The 21,142-nt window shown below is 37.6% G+C and overlaps 1 protein-coding gene across 1 annotated transcript; it reads right to left on the bottom strand.

Annotated features, from left to right (window-relative positions):
• Nucleotides 1-1,609: 1,609 nt before the first annotated feature.
• TCAIM (T cell activation inhibitor, mitochondrial) lies at nt 1,610-21,142 on the bottom strand. Its single transcript, XM_057400245.1, has 11 exons — nt 21,071-21,142; nt 19,000-19,070; nt 15,893-16,025; nt 15,195-15,348; nt 13,767-14,013; nt 12,346-12,468; nt 9,810-9,907; nt 8,077-8,168; nt 5,965-6,197; nt 5,293-5,424; nt 1,610-2,146 (listed from the first exon to the last, which is right to left on the bottom strand). The coding sequence occupies exons 2-11, from the start codon at nt 19,029-19,031 to the stop codon at nt 1,921-1,923; spliced, it is 1,470 nt and encodes a 489-aa protein (XP_057256228.1). The 5' UTR covers nt 19,032-19,070; nt 21,071-21,142; the 3' UTR covers nt 1,610-1,920.

The following is a 21,142-nucleotide window of genomic DNA, read 5'->3' as shown; positions in this document are numbered from 1 at the left end:
CCCTTGGAGAGCCAACACGTTTTACCAGAGAATTTTGGCTACTTCCTCTTAGAAGGAACAGTGAGAATCTTCAGATCTACCCCAGACTGATAATGTTTAACAGCAACAACTTTCACTGCTTCCACATTTAAACTCAGTCCCTTTCCCTTTTGCCTGCCCTTGCTACTCTGATGCCCATTCCAGGTCAGCATCTCCACCACCCTGCTTTACTCACAGAAACATCCCATGCTCCACTTCATAAAGGCTCTTTATGGCTTGTATCTCCTTCAGCCAGTTCTAGTCTTTCCTACACCACAAAGTAAAGGTTCCTAGGTGTTAGGCACTGCTTTACTGTGACATTAGCATCAGTCCTCACAGAATCACATCAGGCTCTTGATCAAGTCTACTCACCTTCCCTCAGGCTTTTTGTGTTTTTAATCTCCTGTACAAACTGAACAGCTGTTTCTTGCCTGAAGATCTGCAAAGGGTCATTCAATTCAATTCAAGCAAGCAAGAAAATCATTACTACACGCAGCTGCCATGACAAAAGGCTTTCGGGGTTCTAAACCCTGCTTTCAAAGGGCTGTAAGAGGGAATCTTGCCAGGCTACAGCTGATGGGACTGGTTCACTTGCTTAGCACAACCGGGACATGGGCAGTATCACTGATGCTAGATGGAGCAAGGGGAAGTAATGTGAAATGGAAGTTAACTACTTGGAAGAAACTATCAACTGATCTTCAGAACCTATACAGGAATTATTAGTGATGTGGTTGAATTTAAGACCCAAGGGAATCACAGCTTCTGTCTCAATGTTTTAAAATTGACATGTTTGAGATCACATGGAGCTGGGGTGGGTTTTGTTTGAAGTCTGGCATCATAATAAGCAACTTGATGCTGAGCCTTTTAACAGGAGAACCACAACTTCCCTGCTCAATACAAATATAAATAAAAATACAAGGCAATTAAGTATTTAAGTTCAGAAATGTTAAACAGTTGGTTCTCCGCAGAAGATACTTTGCAAAGCAGTAACCCAAACATGAAATGCATCTTGGCATGTATTACAATGAAAAAGTGTTGACATATATTCACAGTTCAATTTTTTCAAGGAATAAAGTATCAGTGAAGAACCATGTGTTTGCCCTACTGCAAACTCCCTGCTCTCACTGAGAGCTATTTACTCTTGCAGACAATACTACACAAATCAATGATTCCTTTCTTTAGGCGTCACATTGAACTACCCAGGTTTTAAGTGTTGTGAATAAGATTTGCAATCTGTTCTAGTGTAAGTAAAGAGGATTGTCTGTATTTATGAAGCAAATGCTGGAAAACAAAGGGAATGGCACCTCCTACAAACTGCACACAGTTACAGGCAACAATATTGCACCAGCATATGAAACTAGAGACCAAGTTAATGTACAGCTTTCTTCTGCAAAGTAGGTGCCTTTTCCCTTGTCTTTTCTTTTTTAATTCAAGAATAGGCAGCAATATGAAATGTCAGTATTGCCACCAGATAACTCACATACCCAACTTCTGCATTCAATGAAACCTTAAGGTAACATGTCATGTCTGGTTTGAGACATCTTTATCTGAGATTACCTATCTGGGATATTGAAAAACACATACACATGCACACTTTTGCAGACTTGCAATTTAATGTATTTTCATCATTCACTAAAAAAAACCCATGGTTTCACAACTGCTACCATACACTGGGATTCCTACAGTAGTATGGAGAACGTACAAATGTCTTTCCAGAAGTATCAATACTGAGCACTGTGCATTGTCCAGGACTCCAATTCTTTTTGAGCAGCAGTTCAAAGAAAATTTGTGGGTTGAATACTGATATCAAAATACAGATTTAAATAATTTACTCTTAAAAACATTCATATTTATAGCCTCTTATGGAAAATAAGCAATTCCTCTGATTATCAGATATGTCCCTCAGTTTTTCCAGTTCCAAGGTATGCACAGGTCTCCATCCTGCAGCACAGAGTAGAAGTGAGAAATGCAAAGGTGCATGCCTTGTAGGTACGGCAGGGATTCTTCTAGCAACCGCTTACAGCAATCTATCATCTGTGCACTGGAAACACTGGGCTCCTTATACAGGCGATCCAGAGAAAATCTTTTAGTGGAAGTATCAATTAGCTCTCTCTCTGTAATCATCATCCTAGCAAATGAAGACAACATACAGTGACAAAATTAGATCTTAAAAATACACCACCTGGAAATAAGTATATTTGTGGGTTATATGCATGTAAACAAAGGTGTCACTTCATGGACAGCTACCTTACAGCTGAGATTTTTGTGCAGGCTGATACCCATGTCTACCTCAGAAGCCTGACTGAACATGCTTCCATGACTAAGGGCAAGAGCATGCTGACAGTCACATCTGAAAGCCTGCAGCAAAACATTTCTTTGCTCACCAGAAAAAAATACCGAGATAAAAATCCTATGAGAATCTATTTTTAATGTAAGGGATGAAAGGACTTAAATAACCTTCAAAGTGTAAGCTTTAAGAATAAGATCATGTTAGTAACTCTGTCTTAACTCCAGTACTCTGCATGTCATCAAAAGCAGATGACAGGTAAGGTCACCTGATGCATATTAGATGTGTTAATAACTTACTAATTGCAGAAGTGTATGCATTCAATTGGACACAATGACCTTAAAGGTCTTTTCCAACCTAAATAATTCTATGAATACTGAATTCATAACTTGCAGATGATTTTTTCCATTCACCCCAGACAAAGAGTGGCAAGACACCACATAGCAATCAGAAGCTACTCAGAAATAATGTGCAGAATCAACTCAGAGTCACTGTAACTAATCTCATGCAGAGACACTTCAGGTTGGTTAGCATATTCAGGTTAGTCAGCCAGCCCAACTAGCTCAGGCACTGTGCCCCATTCACACAGCTGTAATTCCAGAGCCAGCTTGGCTACAGAAACAGCACCATTACTGCCCTACAACGCAGACCCTGTGCGGAACAGGAGGAGCAGCATGACTGTGGGCCACTGGGATGTGAATCAGCCCAAGCTAAACAGAGACACAGCTACTGAGACTGTTTGACTCATGCGATAACATGACTGCAGGGGCTCAAAACCACTTTCCAAAGCCTATGAATCTCGTGTACTTGCATGGCACTACACTCTGCTGAGGTCACAGTACATGAGCCCAGTTCTGGCAGGCAGGGATGAGCTGAGCCAGTGAATTAATCTGGAGCAAGCCTGCCCTCTGTACTGACTGTATCTGTGCCACCCTCCTGAACACTTCTCTAATACCTGAGCACAAAGCTTTCCTGTTCTGCAAAACCCAGGGCTCCCCTGAAAAATAAAATAAGCTGCACGTAGTGAGAACTGAGGTTTTCAGTCTCCTCTACAAGGAGGCTTACACCTTTATCACAACATAAACCTGATACTTCAACAAAAGCAAGGGAAGGAGAAGCAAATTCATACTAAATCCTGCATTACCAGAAGACTGACACTGTCCATACAGATAATACCATTTTCTAGAGCAGCAGCATTTGAACTCCCCAGTGCATCAGGTCATACAGTAAACAGCACTGCATAGGTGGAATTCTGTATGTAAAACATTCAACTGAATGTGCAAATTAAATCCAGTACATCTTAAAATGTTTTCTTTTATCTCAGGGCCCCTTAAGCAATCACAGGAGGCTAAGGAAAATCAGAAGTACAGAATGGGGTCAGTTCAAGGAAGCATTAAGTGAAAAAGGAGTTCAGCTTCAGAAAAATACAATTAAGGGGAAAGATGAAATATCCACCAAAATAAAAAAGGAGAGGTGATAAATACAGAATGACTGTTTTGTATTTCCTACAGCACAAGAACAAGATAATGACAAATCAGGTTGTGGGTCTGTAAAACCCAGAACACCTTTTGCCTCCTTCATGTATGTATGCTATATGTAATTCAACTGTGAAATTGGTGCCACAGGGTATTTTGGAGCCACAAAGCGTAAATATGCTCAAAAAGTAGATAATTAAAGATGGAAGAAAAAGAAGACAGCTGATTACTCTCTGAGAGGAGCCACACATTTGTCCTGGATTAGTGTCTATAATGTGGGGTAGTGTGAGAAGTACTGGAGAGCGAGTTACCCAGATGCAAATGCGTATGTTTGCCACAACATCCCTCCCAACCTCCATAAGACACTTTCCCAGCTGTCACATGCTTTCAGCTACATAGAGAGCTATTCAGAAGTTATATGGCAAAAATAATCTAACTTGAAAGCTGGACTAGCATTATGGAAGAATTCCACCAAATCTCCATGTTTTACCAAAGTCCATCTCCAAAATACATCCTCCCAAGTAACAAAGTCTTAAAAGAGCTAGAACCATAAAGCCTTCAGTACGACTCATGCCTAAAATAACCTTCACAAGAAACCATCTGGATCTATATGTCATGTATACACTCATGACAATGTGATATTTCAACAATTCAGTAAAAGATTTCCAAAGCAGAAAAGCTTGCAGTAACAATCTCTAAAAGGTAACACCCAGTCACCTATTACGGTATTTTACTAGAAATAAACACACAGTATCTCTACTTCATGCTTTTAACTCTCAAAGACACATACAACACCCACAATCAAGAACAAAATTTACAGTTCTGATGGATATTCCAAGTCACAGAATCACATAATCATTTAGATTTCAAAAGACCTTTAAGATCATTGAGTACAACTGTAGTCTATGGACTTTATTTATAGTCCTTTGACTCAACTATTATCAACTCCCTCATCTCACTTCCATCTGTGAAAGAGTACCAAGGAGGTGTTTCTCTCATCATTCTATCAGATTTTTTTCTTTCCCTCACTAGGTGCTACCTGACCTTTTCCCTTGTTTAACTGACAAACAGCTAGGAATAATAATTCCCTAGTTGGTCTCAGTTATGTTTTTTTTTTTTAAATTTTACTGCTTTCCCATCACAATGTAAGTAGCATTAACAGAAGTTTGCTGCTTTCTGAGTCAATAAAAACACCATGTCTCCTCTGGGGAGGTAACTGTAAACACATTCTGTAATTGTCTTGTACGCAAAGATCTTGTATTTCTGAGTAAAGTCCAACTTTCCTACAAGGTGAAGGATGAGGATTTTCCAACAACTATTTGTGTTTGCTGAACACTGAGATTTTTACTTAGTAAAGCTGCTGGGTAAAGTTCTATTTTATAAACAGAAGGGTTTTTTTCCTACCAGAACAACATGAATACATTCTTCAAAGTTATCCTCCTCCTCCAAATAAAACATATGATAGGCAAAGATTTTAATGAGCTAAATGTATCGAGTCACATAAACACTTACTCCTCCTTTCTTTTCAGATTCTCTCTTGCTTCCTGTGCTTTGGCAAAAATAAACCATTGAAGGGTTGCTGGATCACAGACTGTTGGGATCGTAAAGTGTCCAAATTCATGCAAGCTTGGTGCGTATCTGTCACTAATGACACATCATGGAAATAAAAAACAAGGTATAACCTTTAAAATGAAGTATTTACATTAATTACTTTCAGAATTAATTCTGAAGTTAAATATAAATTAATCACAGTAAGTGGTAAAAGTGATCAAGTTTGGTTCATGAAAATACAGAAGCATCATACATAAAGTTTTAAAATTACATTTCAAAAGAAGCTGTCAACAATACTCCAAAAATATAAGCAGCAACACCATCATACAGAGCCGAGTGTTAACCTGCTGGCACAAACCCTTCAATTTAACCCAGCACAACACTGTAAGATGAAATGTTACTTTGAAGAACTTTGACTCTAACTTGTATGAAATTAGCAGGATTTTCTTCAGTCTGATTCCTTCTTAACCCATAAAAAGGAACTTAAACCTTTAGAAACAAAGAAACGTTGACAAAATGAAAATCTGAGATTATATTAATTTTCTTCTTAGCAAGAGCAGTAATCAGTGTAACAAAAAAAAAAAAAAGCGTAAAAGCTCTAAAAGGAAGAAAGCTTCCCTGCAAATACCTTACCTTTCCAGAATCATCTGCAAGCCTCGCAGACTGCGAGGATGAAAAGGTAGCCTACTGTCACGTAATTTATTATAGAAGGAGTCCAGAGTCTCGTAGTACTCTTCTAGAGTCAACAGGGGTTGCAATTCTTCAATATATATTACTTGTATGCCTCCCAGAAGCTGGCTTATCCGATCTTCCAACAACAGCAGCCTTTTTTGAAGTTTGTAATAATTTGGCAATCTCTCAAAAATCTGTGCACACACACACAAACACACACTTCCTATGTTACAAAGTATAACACTTAAAATTAAGAAATGAAAATTTTAAAACAAGAAACTATAAAGAAAGAGACACTTAACAATGGGAACAGGGAACCCAAGGGGAAGAAAAAAAATACAAACAAAAGGATAAAAAAAAAATAAATCAGAAATATAAAGCATATACACTTTGAGTCAGGTATAGTGGAATAAGCTCCTAAGTATTTTGGTATTTATACTGTAAAGGCACCAAAAGGCCATAACAAGATCGATGGATGTGCTCTTTCACTATTAAAGAAACCCAAGAAATAATAATTTGAGGCCTACACAAAATGTTTATCACCACAGTTATAGTGGTACAGCTACACCATATACAGTCAAAAGTAGTTTTGCCAGTCTAATTTATACAAATTCTCAAAAAAAGAGAAGTCTGTTGCTGCAACTAGTTCTTTCCAACAGTCTGGATAACTTATCTCGAGTCTGAAAGGAGGGGAGAAAGAAGGAAGGCACCAGATCTCTAATCTTAAAAAGGTATACCACAAAAAGTTAAGAAGTGATCAGACTTGTGAGTGAAGATATAGGTGGTGTGACAGGGAGAAGGCTGGAACAGTGAAAAGGGAAAGTGCAGTAGTAATCACTACTTACCATCTACCCAGTTGTTAATATAACATAGTTTTCCATACAAAAAATTACTGCTGCTGGAACAAGTCAATAATCTCTTTAGAAGCCCAAGAGAGTAGTTAAATCAGGACAGCTTGGCACAATAAAATCCACTGGCTCAGCATTAGCATTTATTATAGAGAAAAACTGCAAAATTCTTCTAAATATTTTACCTCTGAAGCAGCATTCTACAGACTGACTTGGACACCATTCAACTGTTGCTTTTTTCTTATGATTAGTAACAACAGTACTAATACTTAAGACTGCTGCCTAAAATGGTTTAGAATTAGACAAAAGATTCTGCTCTCTAAAAATCAAGCAGCTAACAAAGCTCACAAAGATTTTCACTGACTTTTACTATGTATCATTTAACATGATAGTCGGTGCATTTTAAAATAAAAAGCCTTTGATTTCAGGTTGTCTTCTAAAGCAAATACCATCACCACAACTACACACATTGTCCCATCTGCAAAATACTTCATGTGGAGATACGATCCCTTCAGAAAACCTGTTGGCAAAGGTCAGAAAGGGGAAGAATTTCTCTTTTCAAGGAAGATAGCATTTCTGAATACAGAAACAGAATATTCTGATATTCTAACTGGCTGAAATTCCCAACTATGAGGTTCCAATTATGCCCCTTGCAAAGAATTTTTTTTTTTTATAGAACTGTCAATATTTCAGCAACCAAAATTCAAGAAAATTTCCTTAAGTGATATGCTGGTATCATATTTTATTTGTGCTCCTTCGCATACAATACTTTTATCATTTAGAATGCCAGAAAGCCTGTCAAACATCCACATTATCTGCCTAAAACAACAAAGCAGACTGACAGGATTGGTTAGCAGCTACTGACTGAAATGATCACTTCACAGATCTGAATAAAATTCCTAAATTCTTCATAGGAATGAGCTCTTTATAGATCAGGAAATATTCTGCTAGTGCTCACAGCATAGACTGGAACACTGCAACAAATTTTCTTTATATTTAATCAGGGTTACGACTGTTTTGTTAGCAAAAGAAGCAGTGAAGATCTGAAGATTGTTCTTAGCATATCACAGGATTAAATTTAGAACACAATGTAGACAGTTATGCTAAACACAGTAGCTATGTGTTTGCTTTATATTACTCACCTGTAGGATTTAATATTTTGGTTATAGTTTAAAAAAGGATGTCATAAAAAGAGGCATTATCATTTACTACAAAATCCCCTTACTTTGGTCCAGTGATGGTGAACATCCATGGTCCCCAGCATTATGTGGCCTGCTGCACTCATACCTGAACGGTCTGTAAATACCATTGTGTGCCCTGAGGATTGAACAAACCTCTTTATTAATCTGGCTATTATAATTATTACTATTTAAATATTGTCATTATTTAAGGTTTAACTATGCTACTAACATGTCACAAGCAACACATTTCTGCAGCACAAACATGTACAAGTAGGTGCTTTCCTTATTGTCAAAATTTGATTCTTGAAAACTCCAAGATTTTTTTTTTCAGACAAACCTTACCTAGCATTTGCCTTCTTCCGGCTTAAACTTGACAGATTTTTAGTTAACTGGACTTTTCTTCTTACAAAGACTCTTTTTAAAACAGAATCTCGGCAGACAGCATATTCAAAGAATATGTACAAATTGTGTATACAGTAGGAAATACATGCCGTATGCTTAAAGAATATGCAAGGTAAAAGTTGGCCAAAGCAGTATTAACAGAGCCATTTAACACTACTTTCACAGAACAACCTGCAATATGCAAGCCGTAAGAAACACTTTCGCATTAGGTTTTTGCTCTTTTCTTAAAAAGAAAGAAGCAACATAAAAGGATAATACTAGGTTGACTTTTGGGGTGATAAATCAGTTTTGAGTCTATGTTTTTTTTAAGTGAAGTACACAGATCCTCAAGAATTCTTTAGGATAAAAGCAGAGGCAACTATTTATCAAAGTAAGCTTCCATAAAAGTTTTCAGTGTGATGTATTAATCTACAAGACAAGACTTAAACAGAAAGTCCTGCTCTCAGAAATCAGTTTTCAAAAATCCTTAAGAGCAACACTGACTTTAAGGAATCAAGTCCACACTTGCAGCCCAAGGCAAGACCAACTGTACATGTTTAATTACTGACAGGTATTTGTCCAGTATGTTATTAAAGATCTTCAAAGATGGAGACTACAACAGCTTCACAAGATAGACTTCTTTACCTGAGCAAAGCTAGAGAAACGAAGTTGAAACATGACACAATTTAGAACAACTATTTATTGTCACTCTGTCTTTTGACAAAGGATTACGTGAACCCTCAGATGAAAGCCACTCAAAACTTACTATCTGCAGACATGCATAAAACACGGAGTTATAATTACATGAAATAGCTACTGCTACAGGTCAAACAGCTGTACAAGAAGAATGGTACATCAGGTTTAGAGAATACATGTATTACGTATTATGTGTATATTTTATATACATATACACATAAAATACAGGTATTTTATCAAAAATGCATAGTAAGACAGTATGATTCTAAAGGTATTCTAGTAAGTCCTCCTTATACTGACTCCTTAGAGAGATACTCATGTTTTTGTCTTGAATCCACCATGGCTAATAATCTCTTGCTGCCTCCATCCTCTCAAAAGGTTCAGTCTAGATCTTTATTTTCATGTTTAGTACTAAGTCTAGTGCCTTCAACTTGCTCAGTTTGCACTTAAGTAGTAAAATAGAAGCTGAGTGCAGCAAATACACTATAAGATGTTGTGGTTTAAACTGAGTCACTTGAAAAAATACCCAGTAGCTTAAAATGAAAGCTCTCACCAGCTTTTCAGCAAGCCGGTCAGATTTGTTTTTACAGTTATCAAAAGCATTTGTGAATAGAACTAGAGCTCCCTTGTCACAGAAGACTCATGAGCACCTTTGAGTCAACAATATATTAGAATATATGAAACAAACAACAGAAAATACCTTTAACATTTTTTAATACTTCAGGTCTCTGCTGGACTAAGCGACCTAGACTGTGTAGCTGGCTACAGCGATGAGCAACACCCCAGCTTCTCTGCCACCTGAATAAAAATATAATTGAAAGCATTTAATTTTCAATATTATTAAAATAAAACTCATATGTTGAGATATAGCTGAAAGCCTTCTAACACAAACAACTCAAAATAGCACTCCAATAGTAATAAAAGCAAGGGCAAATAAAAGGGAAAAACTGTTTCATATGCTATTTGAACAGATAAAAGCTAAATAAAACTTCAGTCTTTCTGAAAGTAACAAAAAAAAAACACCAAAAAACAACCCCCCAAAAAAAAAAAAAGATAGACAGAACATAACTTGTAAATCTCACCACCAATAAGAAGTGGGTTAGTAAGTAAATAGCTTACTGACAACTCAGTATTTGGTTCAGTCATGTGGCATGCAGTTTCTGTTTGTACACTGTGTAATGCTCACCTGGAAGAACAAGTACTTTATATAAGGATATTTTCCTTCAGCTCCTAGAACAAAACATTGCTAGGATTCCAGTGGTAAGTTGCTACATACATACATATTCATGTTTTACAATGCAGTAATTTTTGTTAAAGTATACAGGAGCCAGGTGTTACGTTGGCAACTTCAATACACATAGCTTTGACATCTCATCCATCACAGACAGATTAAACTCCTAACTTTCAAAAAGCATTTAAATCATAAAGTTGTCCCAGTTTATTGAAAAATTGCATCCTTTTACAAACTTCTAGTTCATACAAAAGTCTAGACTGGCTAGAGTTAATTTTTTTTACAGCACCCCCATGTTTTGTATTTTTTACAAAACCAGTGTTGATAACATACCACTGTTTTGGCTACTGTGCAGTGCTGGCGCAGTGACCAGATTTTGCTTTTTCTTCCCGCTCTGCCCACTCTCCATCAGCAAGTAAGCTGACGTGACTGAGTAAGCTGGGAGGGGACACAGCCAAGACAGGTGACATCAACTGACAAGAGATATTCTGTATGTTGTGCTCAGCAATAAATGCTCAGAGAAAGAAGAAGGAAGGGGAGACCTCTGCGGTTACAGCATTCATCTTTCCAAGCAAGCATTATACGTGCAGAGGCTCTGCTTTCCAGAAGTGGCTGAACATTTGCCTGCTGATGGGGAGTAGTGAATGAATTCTTCCTTTTGCTTTGCTTCACTTCACCTAAACTCCTATCTTGATCCATGAGTTTTCCTGCTTTTGCTTTTCCTATTCTCTTCCTCCCATCCAGAGCAAGCAGCTGTGTGGGCGCTTAGCTGCTGACTGGAGTCAACCCACATCATCTAATTTATGAAAATCTAACAAATACTGCTTGGGATACAGAGAATGGTGCTATGCCAAAGGACCTCTGAGGCAATTTAATCTATTATAATGAAAGCCATTCTAGTAACTATTTACTGTTACCTAGCACTATTACTCTGCTTTCAGTAGCACCAAACATCAATGTGATCCTGCAAGATCACAAGTAGTAGCTTCCTATTAAGACACTTGTTTGTCAAGTTTCTAACACTCACATTCTTTTCTGAATTGTGACAATGTAACTCTTGGAAGGTTAATAACTCTTCATGGAACAATAGTTTTACTGTACTTTAAGAGCACAAACTATAAGAAAATTAAATATAAGCCATGAATAAACCCAAACCTACACATTTAGTAAAGACTATTTCAGAAACTTGAAAACCCTGATGATAACACAGTTACAGAGGATTAGAAATCATGATAAATAAAAAAAAATTAAACTGGCTTCAACTTAGAGGAAGCCACGGTCTTCTACTGGGTAAAAGAACAAAAGCATGATTTCAGAAGCATCAACTCTCTCTTCCCTGGTTAAAAGAACAAACTAGCCCTTGAAATAATCCCCCAAGTTTATTTTTCCATTGTTAAATACCCTCATTGCCATCCTCCCATCCTGAATACCTCACTTCAGAACATCCTTATTTGAAGGCACAAAATTTAAAAAAGGCAAACTGTTTTCTGAAAAATATTCTAAAGAATTAAGATCACTACTACAACTTTCAGCCCTTTCAAGCAAATAAATACCCTCCTCCTCTAGAGCATGGGAAACAAGACACTAGAAAGAACAACATTTGTAATAAGCCTTCATAGGATGTCAGGATGTACCATCCAATCTCATTACTATTGCTAATCTAGCTACCTTTGTAGATACTGAAATCAGGAAAAGCAATTGTATCCAACAAAATACCCAGACTAATGAATATGCACAGGTCCTGTTTCAAGTGCTTCTGCATTTGCGGCACCTAGAGCCTATGTTATTAGTTACAAATAATAGGTCTTTTTGAGCAGATTGTAATGGGAACTTTTGTCCCAACAGAATTCTTCTAGAAGAACACTACTGAGTACAGTAACACTTTTCCATATATGAAATATAGCTGTTTTGCTGAAATAAGCCTTTAAAGCTCATGTTGTATTATTACACAACACTTCCTTGCTCTGACTGTATTAATATAAGTCCAACTGATCTAATTTATTACCTGATATCTGAGAGCTGGAGTTGATGAGAGAGTTCAAATTTTAAACGCTCTAGTTCTTTTCTAAGTGGCAAACTCTTTTTCAGCTTATTTACTGCACTTGCTTCATTATCATCTAGCCAGGATCTGAAACAAGAGGAGGAAAAAACCCCAGCGGTATGCTGTATTAGCTTTCTTGCAAACAGTACAACTAACCGAATTCTTACTGTTAATATTAATGTTTTATTTCAAGTCACTAGGTAAGAGGATTGTTCAAAAGTGGAAAACAGAAGCCGAAACTGCTAAATGCTTCATTCTTAAGATATCTACAAACAAAAACCTAGTGCATAATGTCTTTGGGAGGGGGATTAGAGAACCAAACTGAGCCAAGAGACACTGACAGTGTTACAACTGTCTGTAAGACCTAAAAGTGTGAAGGGCGCAGAGCAGCAGATTACAGTGATTTAGTGGGGCAGCTTCAGAGCTTACTGCCTTAGTAACAGAAGTTCCCACACATCTGTCTTTTTAAAAGAAAACAACAAAATGAAGTGATTTAAATAGACTATCAAATAAGGGAGATAGTACTAAAGAGCTAAGTTAGGTAACTCTCACAGAGCTGGGATGAACAGAGATGAAGCAGGTCAAAATTTTATAGTTTTTTTGTCAATAATCACAACCAGGCAAACATGACTCATGGAATACATCTAAAACTTTCAGTAAATAAATCATCCTATTTCTAGGAAAAGAGCTACTATTTTAAGAGATTCATGCCTTTCTTCACAGCCTAAGCTTATTTTCATACTCTTATTTTTACAAATACTTCCATTCTCATACTATATTCTAAGCAAAAACAAAAATCAAATCAAACTCAAAAGCAAACAGAGAAAGCTCAGTGCCAAATGGTTAGGTATTAATCAGACTGTAAATATGTAACTGCTCAGGGAATTTCTCGTAAATGTGTAAAAGTAGAAATAGTCTCTAGTACATTAAATTTCATAATCTGATAATGATATACTAACAACAAAGTTAATAGCTGTATAGTTTTGTGTTAGAGGAGTCCTGTAAGAGGTAAGGAACTATCTGGAGCAACTGGAACCTCTGCCTCCGTCTGAACTGCCACCAATATTCCATAAAACTGGAAAACTAGATTAACCAAAACTAGATTAACCAAACATGAATGTTGGGCAAAGAGACAAGAATACCTCAGCTTTGCTGGTACTGCAGTTATCACAGCAGCTCATTTGAACTCTCTTTAATTCAAATTAAATTGTAAAAAGCATGACACGATTATATGTTCGACAAGGTTCTGTATTGTTCAGAATGTTTACTGACTGCCTCTAAAAAACTAAGCATTAGAGTCTGGCTATATATTTATATAGCCATATATATATATATTTATAACCAATTTGGCTATAAATTATCAGTTAAATGGAAGTCTTACGTACATTAAAGTTGTTTCCACTCTCTGGGCTTGTTCCAGTTCCTCCTCAGGATCCTTGAATCCAGTAAATGAATAGTAAGTCTTATCCCATTTGACAGGTCTGTTCACTGTGCTTTCTGCTTCCTTGAGGGGCTGAGAGTTCACATTCAAACTCTGAACATGCTCTGTAGATAAACTGCAGGAGTTGAGAATATCTAATACAGTGCTCAGGAGATCCCTAGTATGTAATGTGAAACTCACTGCTCGAAACCCTATAAAACACAAGTCCCACAAAATTAGTAATATTTAATTAAAATTATTTAAAATGCATTCACATTTCTCTCATCTTACAATAACCCAAATAAGGCGTGCACAGTTGGAAATTATTATAGTTATTTCAATACTCAGTGCAAAATTCATATGCCGTTTCATCTTTAAAACTGTTACATGTTCAAAAACATAGAGCTGTTGTAACTATTTGAATCATTGGACAAACTGGAAACCTACCTACAGATGCAGCTTAACCCAAAAAATTATTCTTTTGCTTTAGCAGTGGCAGTTTTGTCCAACAGCTCTACATAATTCATGTTATTATTGATAAACACTTTTGATATAATTTATTGTAGAAATGCAGCATTACATCAGCTCTTCCCAGGCTACGAACAGGAGCTTCAGAACAAAACACCACACTTGCCCACTCGATTAAAACTAAGTCACATCACTTAACTATTAGGCCTAACTGCCCCATTAGAATGCAAGCAAGTATTAAGACTCAAAAGCAGAACACAGCTGCCAGTCTGACTGTTACTTTAAGTAGACTGGATATAACACTACTATTTTCTTGAAAAACAGTATGATTTTATTTTCTAGCACTAAGGTCCTTCACAATTTGCTGAAGTGTTTTGACTAACAGGGTACTAAGGATAAAGCTCATCTGTTAGATAAGGCATATCGGTACAACAAATACAAATACACAGAATAAAATTAATCAAAACCAGTATTCCAAACTTTGCAATATTTTCTGTAGTCTCAAAGTAAGAGACTGTGGTAAATTGAAGCTTTAGATATTTATACAACCTCTGCTTACAAAATAAGCTCCTACTGATCCTACAAGCACTCTGACATTATGTACTACACATCATATGCAATTAAAACAAGGACCCAACTGTTAAACATGACAATGGCATTAAAAGCAGAAAAATTATCATTTATATCAACCTATGTTTTTACATTCTCATACCATAACATGAGATCAACTTTGTAATTTCTCATTCTGTCAATGCCTCTTAAAGCTTAAGATGTTTAACCACTTGGGATAGTCCTGCCTGTAAGACATTTTTATGGTTTGACAGGATTTTATTCACTTGAAAAGACTGCACAAGGCTTAGTAATGGTCTGAAAGAATGAAAGAATTCAAATACAGGAAAATATATTCTACACAATATAAAAGCACCTGAAGCACTGAAGGATTCTTGAACATTAGAAGAGTTTGGTTCTCTTTCTCTTACATAAAAAGTAAGTGGAGTTGGCTTAAAGGAGTGAAATCCTGGTTTCTGTAGGTTCTCCAAGTAACCATTTAATCTCTTCAGAGAGTTTTCATTTACTTCCTGTTAAAAAAAAAAAAAAGCCAAGGAAAAAACAAATTACAGATTAAGAATTTGGCCATTTTTCATCTAAACCTTTTTAATCTTACATGCAGAATTTTTACAAACTGACAGCTGCTCTTAACAAGTAGTGTTCATTTTCTCAGCATGAGTAATTATCTTGCATGAATAAATTGTATGATGTATATATTCACATTCTTGTCCATTCCAAAACACCACTTCTAAGGCTTTCAAGCTTAAAGAAACACATTGATTCAAGTATAATGCACAGCATTTTGAAGTTATAAAGCAAGTAATACGTATTAGATATTTGTCAGGGAAGATTCAGTACTTTCTTTATAACAATTAAGCAGAAAATATGACTAACAAATAATGGATATTTAAGGGAGCTATTCTTGTTAAAAATAAAGTACATCTTTTTGTTCTCTGGTAACAACCATAATCCATTCTAATACTAATTTTGTTTCTCTGACAGCAGGAAAACTAGAAAATCTCCATCCTTGACACATGACACATTTACAAAGAAAGCATACTGAGAGATTTTTACCCTCTCTTTGGGATGCTGGCCAAAGAAATCTGGATGTACAGCAAAATAGAAAGGTCTGAGAGCACTGATGGCATCAGCTCCTGACAAACTTCTTGACTGAATGCCCCATAGCAGTATCTTCTCCAGACATAACCTAATAAAGTAATAAAATCTTTATGTATGATGCAACCAATCAAGTGACAAACTGACATAAATTATGTCAGAATGTGACAGAATCGAGCAAACATTCATAGTTGCAAGTATAATAATTTAAAACAGGTATCAGAAGTCCGAGTTCTGGACTTTTCCCCTTAGGACTCATAAAGCTGTATTTATATAGAGCAAACCCAACAGGTTTGAGGGATGGTGGATGCTAATGGCTGATTAAAGACAAGTAAATAAGTACAATAACTTTTCCCTCTACTTTCTCAAAGCAGGCTCAAGTTAAAATTCCTCAGTCAAGTAGTTCAAATGATGAAGACTGGCTTTAGTGGTATTTTTCTGTAGCTACCGCTGAAGCTGCTCTTAAAAGCCACCCCTTACTTACTTTTGAACCTTCAAATTAAAAAGCCAAACCCAGTATTTTTTAAGCAGTGCCACAAGAATAATAAGTTTTACCCAGGAATAATAATCACAATTCAATCAAAATGAGTTCTGCATTAGAGTGAGGTCTACATACTTGTGCCCATTTGAAAAAAGTCTGCTTTCCCAAACATACTCTTTTATAGAAGACATCAAACAAAAAAAGACAGCGCTCTTTTTGCCCTTTGATCTTCACCAAAATAGAAAAAAAACAAGAAATTTCAGGTGAAACAATATTATTTTCCTACCACTAAGGGCAGAAGGAAGTTAAGCTGAAGAAGTTACAGAACTTCAGAAAGTAAAAAAGACTGAATACTTCCAATGATGCATAAATTAAACAAGAGTTCTGCAATGAACATGCTTGTGTAACAGAAGATTGAAATGGAGGGAAAACCAAGTTCTGAATCAAAGCAATACAATGCTGTTTCACTCCTTGCAGTATCAAGTCGAACTGCAAGCCCCAAACAATATATGGCAGGTTGGAGGTAAAGCTGCTTCCAATTCACATAAAATTAGTAACTTCATTAATAATAGTAAATAAGATCGTTCAACAAAGAGTTATTTGTTCAGCATTCCAGACCTAATAATCATTGTTGACAAACAAACATGTGAGACAGCTTCCCTACTGCTTTCACTAATTCAAAAAACCCAAACAACTAATCCAGAAAGTCCCGAAATTTGTGCTGAGACAATAAGCAGTATTTTTCATGTTGGCAAACGGTAAATGACAACAGTTGAGCTGTCAAGCAGATGCAGTGACCCTTACTCTACCTTTTTCCTGTCAACCTTTCCAGCTTTTCAATTAAAAAACATGAAAGCAGTTAAAGCTAATGTTTCCTGCCTAAGAGGTGGGCAAATATTGGATCAGTAGGTCTTAAAAGTCAGCTTGCTGAAAACAGATGTTTTCATAGAAAACTGGGATGGAAAACCTGTAATGTGAGACGACTCATGGAATTTCAAACCATTAGGACTAAAACTGATTTTCATGCATGTGAATTAAATGCAAGATTAAAAAAAAGATAGACTGTACTACTGGCAAGAGTTTCTACCTTCTTGCTGGCTGCATCTCTAAGACTAATCATCACTATAGCCCTTGGTCCTGCTTCAAATAGCAGGAGATGATTAAGTACCACAGTAATATCAGGTTTTTATGGAGAGCAAAAGCTCTTGGTGGCAAGAACATGCCAGAGTTGCTCAGTGACACAGGAAAAGACCCGCTTCACCATTTTGCATCTGGAAACACCAAAATAAATTGTCTTGCTGAGAAAGAAATAGCAGATTATTTTTTTGTGTGTGTGTGTGAACATGAAGTGGTAAAAAGGAAAAAAATTAATCTTTCCAACAAAGGGGAAAAAAAGTAAACCAACCTGCTATTCCTCTGATAGCAGTTTTGACTAAGTTGCCATGCCCATGCAAAAAACCCCCATTTACCTAGACTCAGCTGCTATGAAGAAGTAAGGAGCTCAGTTCTCCCTTCACCTTATTTGTACACTATTTCCCACACCCACTCTCAAGCTACGCTGTGTGCCATTGCCAGTAATCAGGAAAAATGTTCCAACATACCTGGAAACTATTAATCATACTTCCAAATTTATTAATCATAAACTTCCATCTGGTATTCTACAAGGAAAATGGCCAAGTATGGTTAACTTCAGCTGCCGTGTTTTGTATCTAAACAACACTGTCATGCTAGTAGGAAGGCTCAGGATTCCAGCTAGAAGTCTATTTTGAACTTGCTTAAAAGAGAAATGCTCAAAGGCCAAAATTAGTCTGCGTGACAGAAGGAAGAATCCATTCACTGAAGGTGAAAGACAGAACTTGGAGGCATCCTTCAAGTGAAGTGACAAAATAAGTGAATTAAATGGAACTTAGAGAAAGAAAATGCAAGAAAGATGCTTATGGCTTCACTTGCAAGGAACAAGGATTCTTCCAAGAGCTTCATTTAGATCTGATGAGCAGAGAAAGTATTTGCATTAAAATAAAGGTCATAACCACTTTGAGGACAGCTGTCCCCACTTCATGAAAGATAAGAAACACAATCTCCACTAGAACACATTATGCAATCATACTCTAGGACTGATCTAATTTATTGGTTAAATAATTCTCTTCAGATTTCTTTCTACCTTTTTTTCCATATGTCTCTGAAGTTTAACTTTTTGGCTTATAGCTTTGGCACTGAAAAGCTTTGTTAGATAAAGCTCATTATTACAGATACATTCATTCATTTTTAAACGCTGAGCTTTAATAACTCAATAATGCAGTAATATATTGGGTATCATAGTCATATTTAGACTACCACTTTCTCATAACTAAGCTATTTTAAACCCTTGTTTTTTGAGAGCCTTTCTAACGCCCCCCCCCCCAGGACAGGCATATGGCTTTTGGGGATTTTCAACTCTGTTGAAAGCTTCAAGCTGTAAAGATGAGAAAGCCAAATAAATAAGCCAAACTGAACAAAAGTACCAAACCGGTTTTACATACATACAAGTCACAAGTCAACACTTAAGTATATGGTAAAGGCAAATTAAGTCAGCAACATCCCATACCTTCTCCTCACGGCTCTCAAGCAGCAAAACATTGCAGCAACTCAATGGTCAAGCCAACTTTCAGCCATCCACTAACCCACTTGGGAAAAAAAAAAAAAAAAGAAAAAACCCCAGCTGTTTAGTAACGGACATTATGAGTATTCCCCCTGTTACTTACCAGTGCATTCGTCTTGAAGTATAGAAACAAACAAACAAAAAAAAAGAAGCTTTCTTTAATCACTAACACATACCAGCCTGTGGAATTCAATGTACCTTTTTACTGTGCTAAGTTCAAATTTTTCAAACAAATTATAATACTTTAAAATTTATATACCATATTTATATGATTTTATGGGGGCACAATAGAAAATCAACAGGAAATGCACTGTCATGCAACAATGCCTGGAAATCTTTATTAGAAGTTTGCTGCCTTTCATAAATATGAATTAGCAATTTTTACCAGCAAATTCTGTAAATTCAACTGTAATTGAGAGCTTTCCAATAGGAGATAAACCACTTTGTGTATCAGAGTGTTAACACATACCTAGTTATTAGGGACTATGAAGGCGGCTCCCTATTGCCATTGTTTTCTCATGTATCTTTGTGCACTTTTAATGTGTTCCCACTAACTGTGCCATTTTAAAGCACCTGGAATGAGCAGTTATCAGAGAAATACCCTCCCTCTTCCAATTCTACATGGTAGTTCCTATGACTATTTTGCAAAGCACTTGAAGTTTTGGAAGTGCATCTTACTAACACAAATATACTTAACTAATAGCACAAATTGTTTACCAAATAGCTTACTAGAGGTGAGTAGAGCAAGAAAAAGATATGCTGAGTCAAAACATCTCCAAAACACTTTGTAATTGTTGTCTTCTGATTTTCAGCTAGGTGGGAGGACAGTAATGATTTCATATTTAGTGTCCTTAACAGCAGTGCTAATCATAAACTAATACATTAAGAAGCTCTCTGGTAATAAAACAGATCTCTATAATTTTAGCTTCAGGGATTTGCACAGAGGATGGAAAAAATCCAACAATCTCACTAACCTGTGATGACACTTTGTATTATCACACAAAAAGTACCGTTGTTTCTTGTTTAAAATGCTCTGTTAAGCGCTCAGAAATTGTTACATCCCTTAGTTAACAAACAGACCCTCCTAGTTTTGAGCCGGCTTCACCTGCACCCCACCTCATACGAAGCAAGACATTGATTATGCTGTACTCATTTTGCAAAAGCCTTTGAAAACACGACCCTGGCACGCTACTACCTCATTATTCCAACCGAGATTACCTAGTTCAGGTGTTTGCGTACGCCTGACCCTTAAAGGCAACATGAAGGAAACAGTATGAAACTAATACCAAAAGATAAAAGCGTTCAGAAAACAAGCTCGGGTGAAACGGATTCACCCGCTGCTTGAAGGAAAGCAAGCTGAAACGACCCAAACTCCCCAGTTTTAACTATTTAAACAGCACTAGCTTTAAAACGCGCCGAAGGAGGGGGGTTTCCTACAGCCTCTTAACGGCACACTGGTCAGCGACGTCTGGCGCGGCAACCCCCACCCCTAGCTATATTAAAAGGCTCGAAAGGAGCAGCCTCACCCGCTCGCCGCAGTTCTCGGTCTGGGCCCTACGCCAAGCACCGCGGGCCGCACGCGGCGCCCCGGCAGGTGCCTCGGGACCCGGCTGACAACGAAGCGCGGCCGCAGCGAGGCCCCGACATCGGAGCAGCCACGCCAGGCCCTGGCCGACCACCTGCAGGGCTCGCGCCGACAGCTGCCGGCAGTGCGTGCCACCGCGCACGTACCGCTACGTACGTTCCGCAGGGGGCAGGCTCCGCCGGGGCGGCAGCGGGCGCAGCCCCTCGCCAGGTCCCCCGCACCCACCCCGCGGGAGCGGTTGGAGAGAACTGATAGAGCTCGGCCTGGTTTTAGCACAGCCCCTGCACCCCTCTCCAACCACCCCGGCTCGGCCTCGTATCGTCCTCCGGCCACCGAAGTTGGCGACGGATGAGACAGTCCCCCGAGAAAAAGAGCAGTGGGTCACATTGCCTCCCCTCACGGCGGAGCCCAAGGACCGCCAGCCCCTCTTACCGCCACGGCCGGACAGCACACACCAGCGCTCGACCCCCATTGCCTGGCGCGGCCACCCCCACCGACGCTAGG

Source organism: Pezoporus wallicus, unplaced genomic scaffold (assembly GCF_028554395.1).
Source record: "Pezoporus wallicus isolate ANWC-B61680 ecotype Strahan unplaced genomic scaffold, APGP_CSIRO_Pwel_v1 contig_8276, whole genome shotgun sequence".
Lineage (NCBI taxonomy): Eukaryota > Metazoa > Chordata > Aves > Psittaciformes > Psittacidae > Pezoporus > Pezoporus wallicus.
Note: the sequence above shows the minus strand (reverse complement) of the source record. Positions and strands in the feature narration are given on the sequence as shown.

Excerpts from the sequence above, each read along its gene's own strand:
- TCAIM (XM_057400245.1), bottom strand. The coding sequence starts at position 19,031 with ATGTTTTGCTGCTTGAGAGCCGTGAGGAGAAG. Across the intron at positions 9,908-12,345 it reads CTCCAGCTCTCAGATATCAG|GTGGCAGAGAAGCTGGGGTG; the intron begins GTAATAAATTAG and ends ATTTTTATTCAG. Across the intron at positions 8,169-9,809 it reads AGTATTAAAAAATGTTAAAG|GGCACACAATGGTATTTACA; the intron begins GTATTTTCTGTT and ends TTCAATCCTCAG.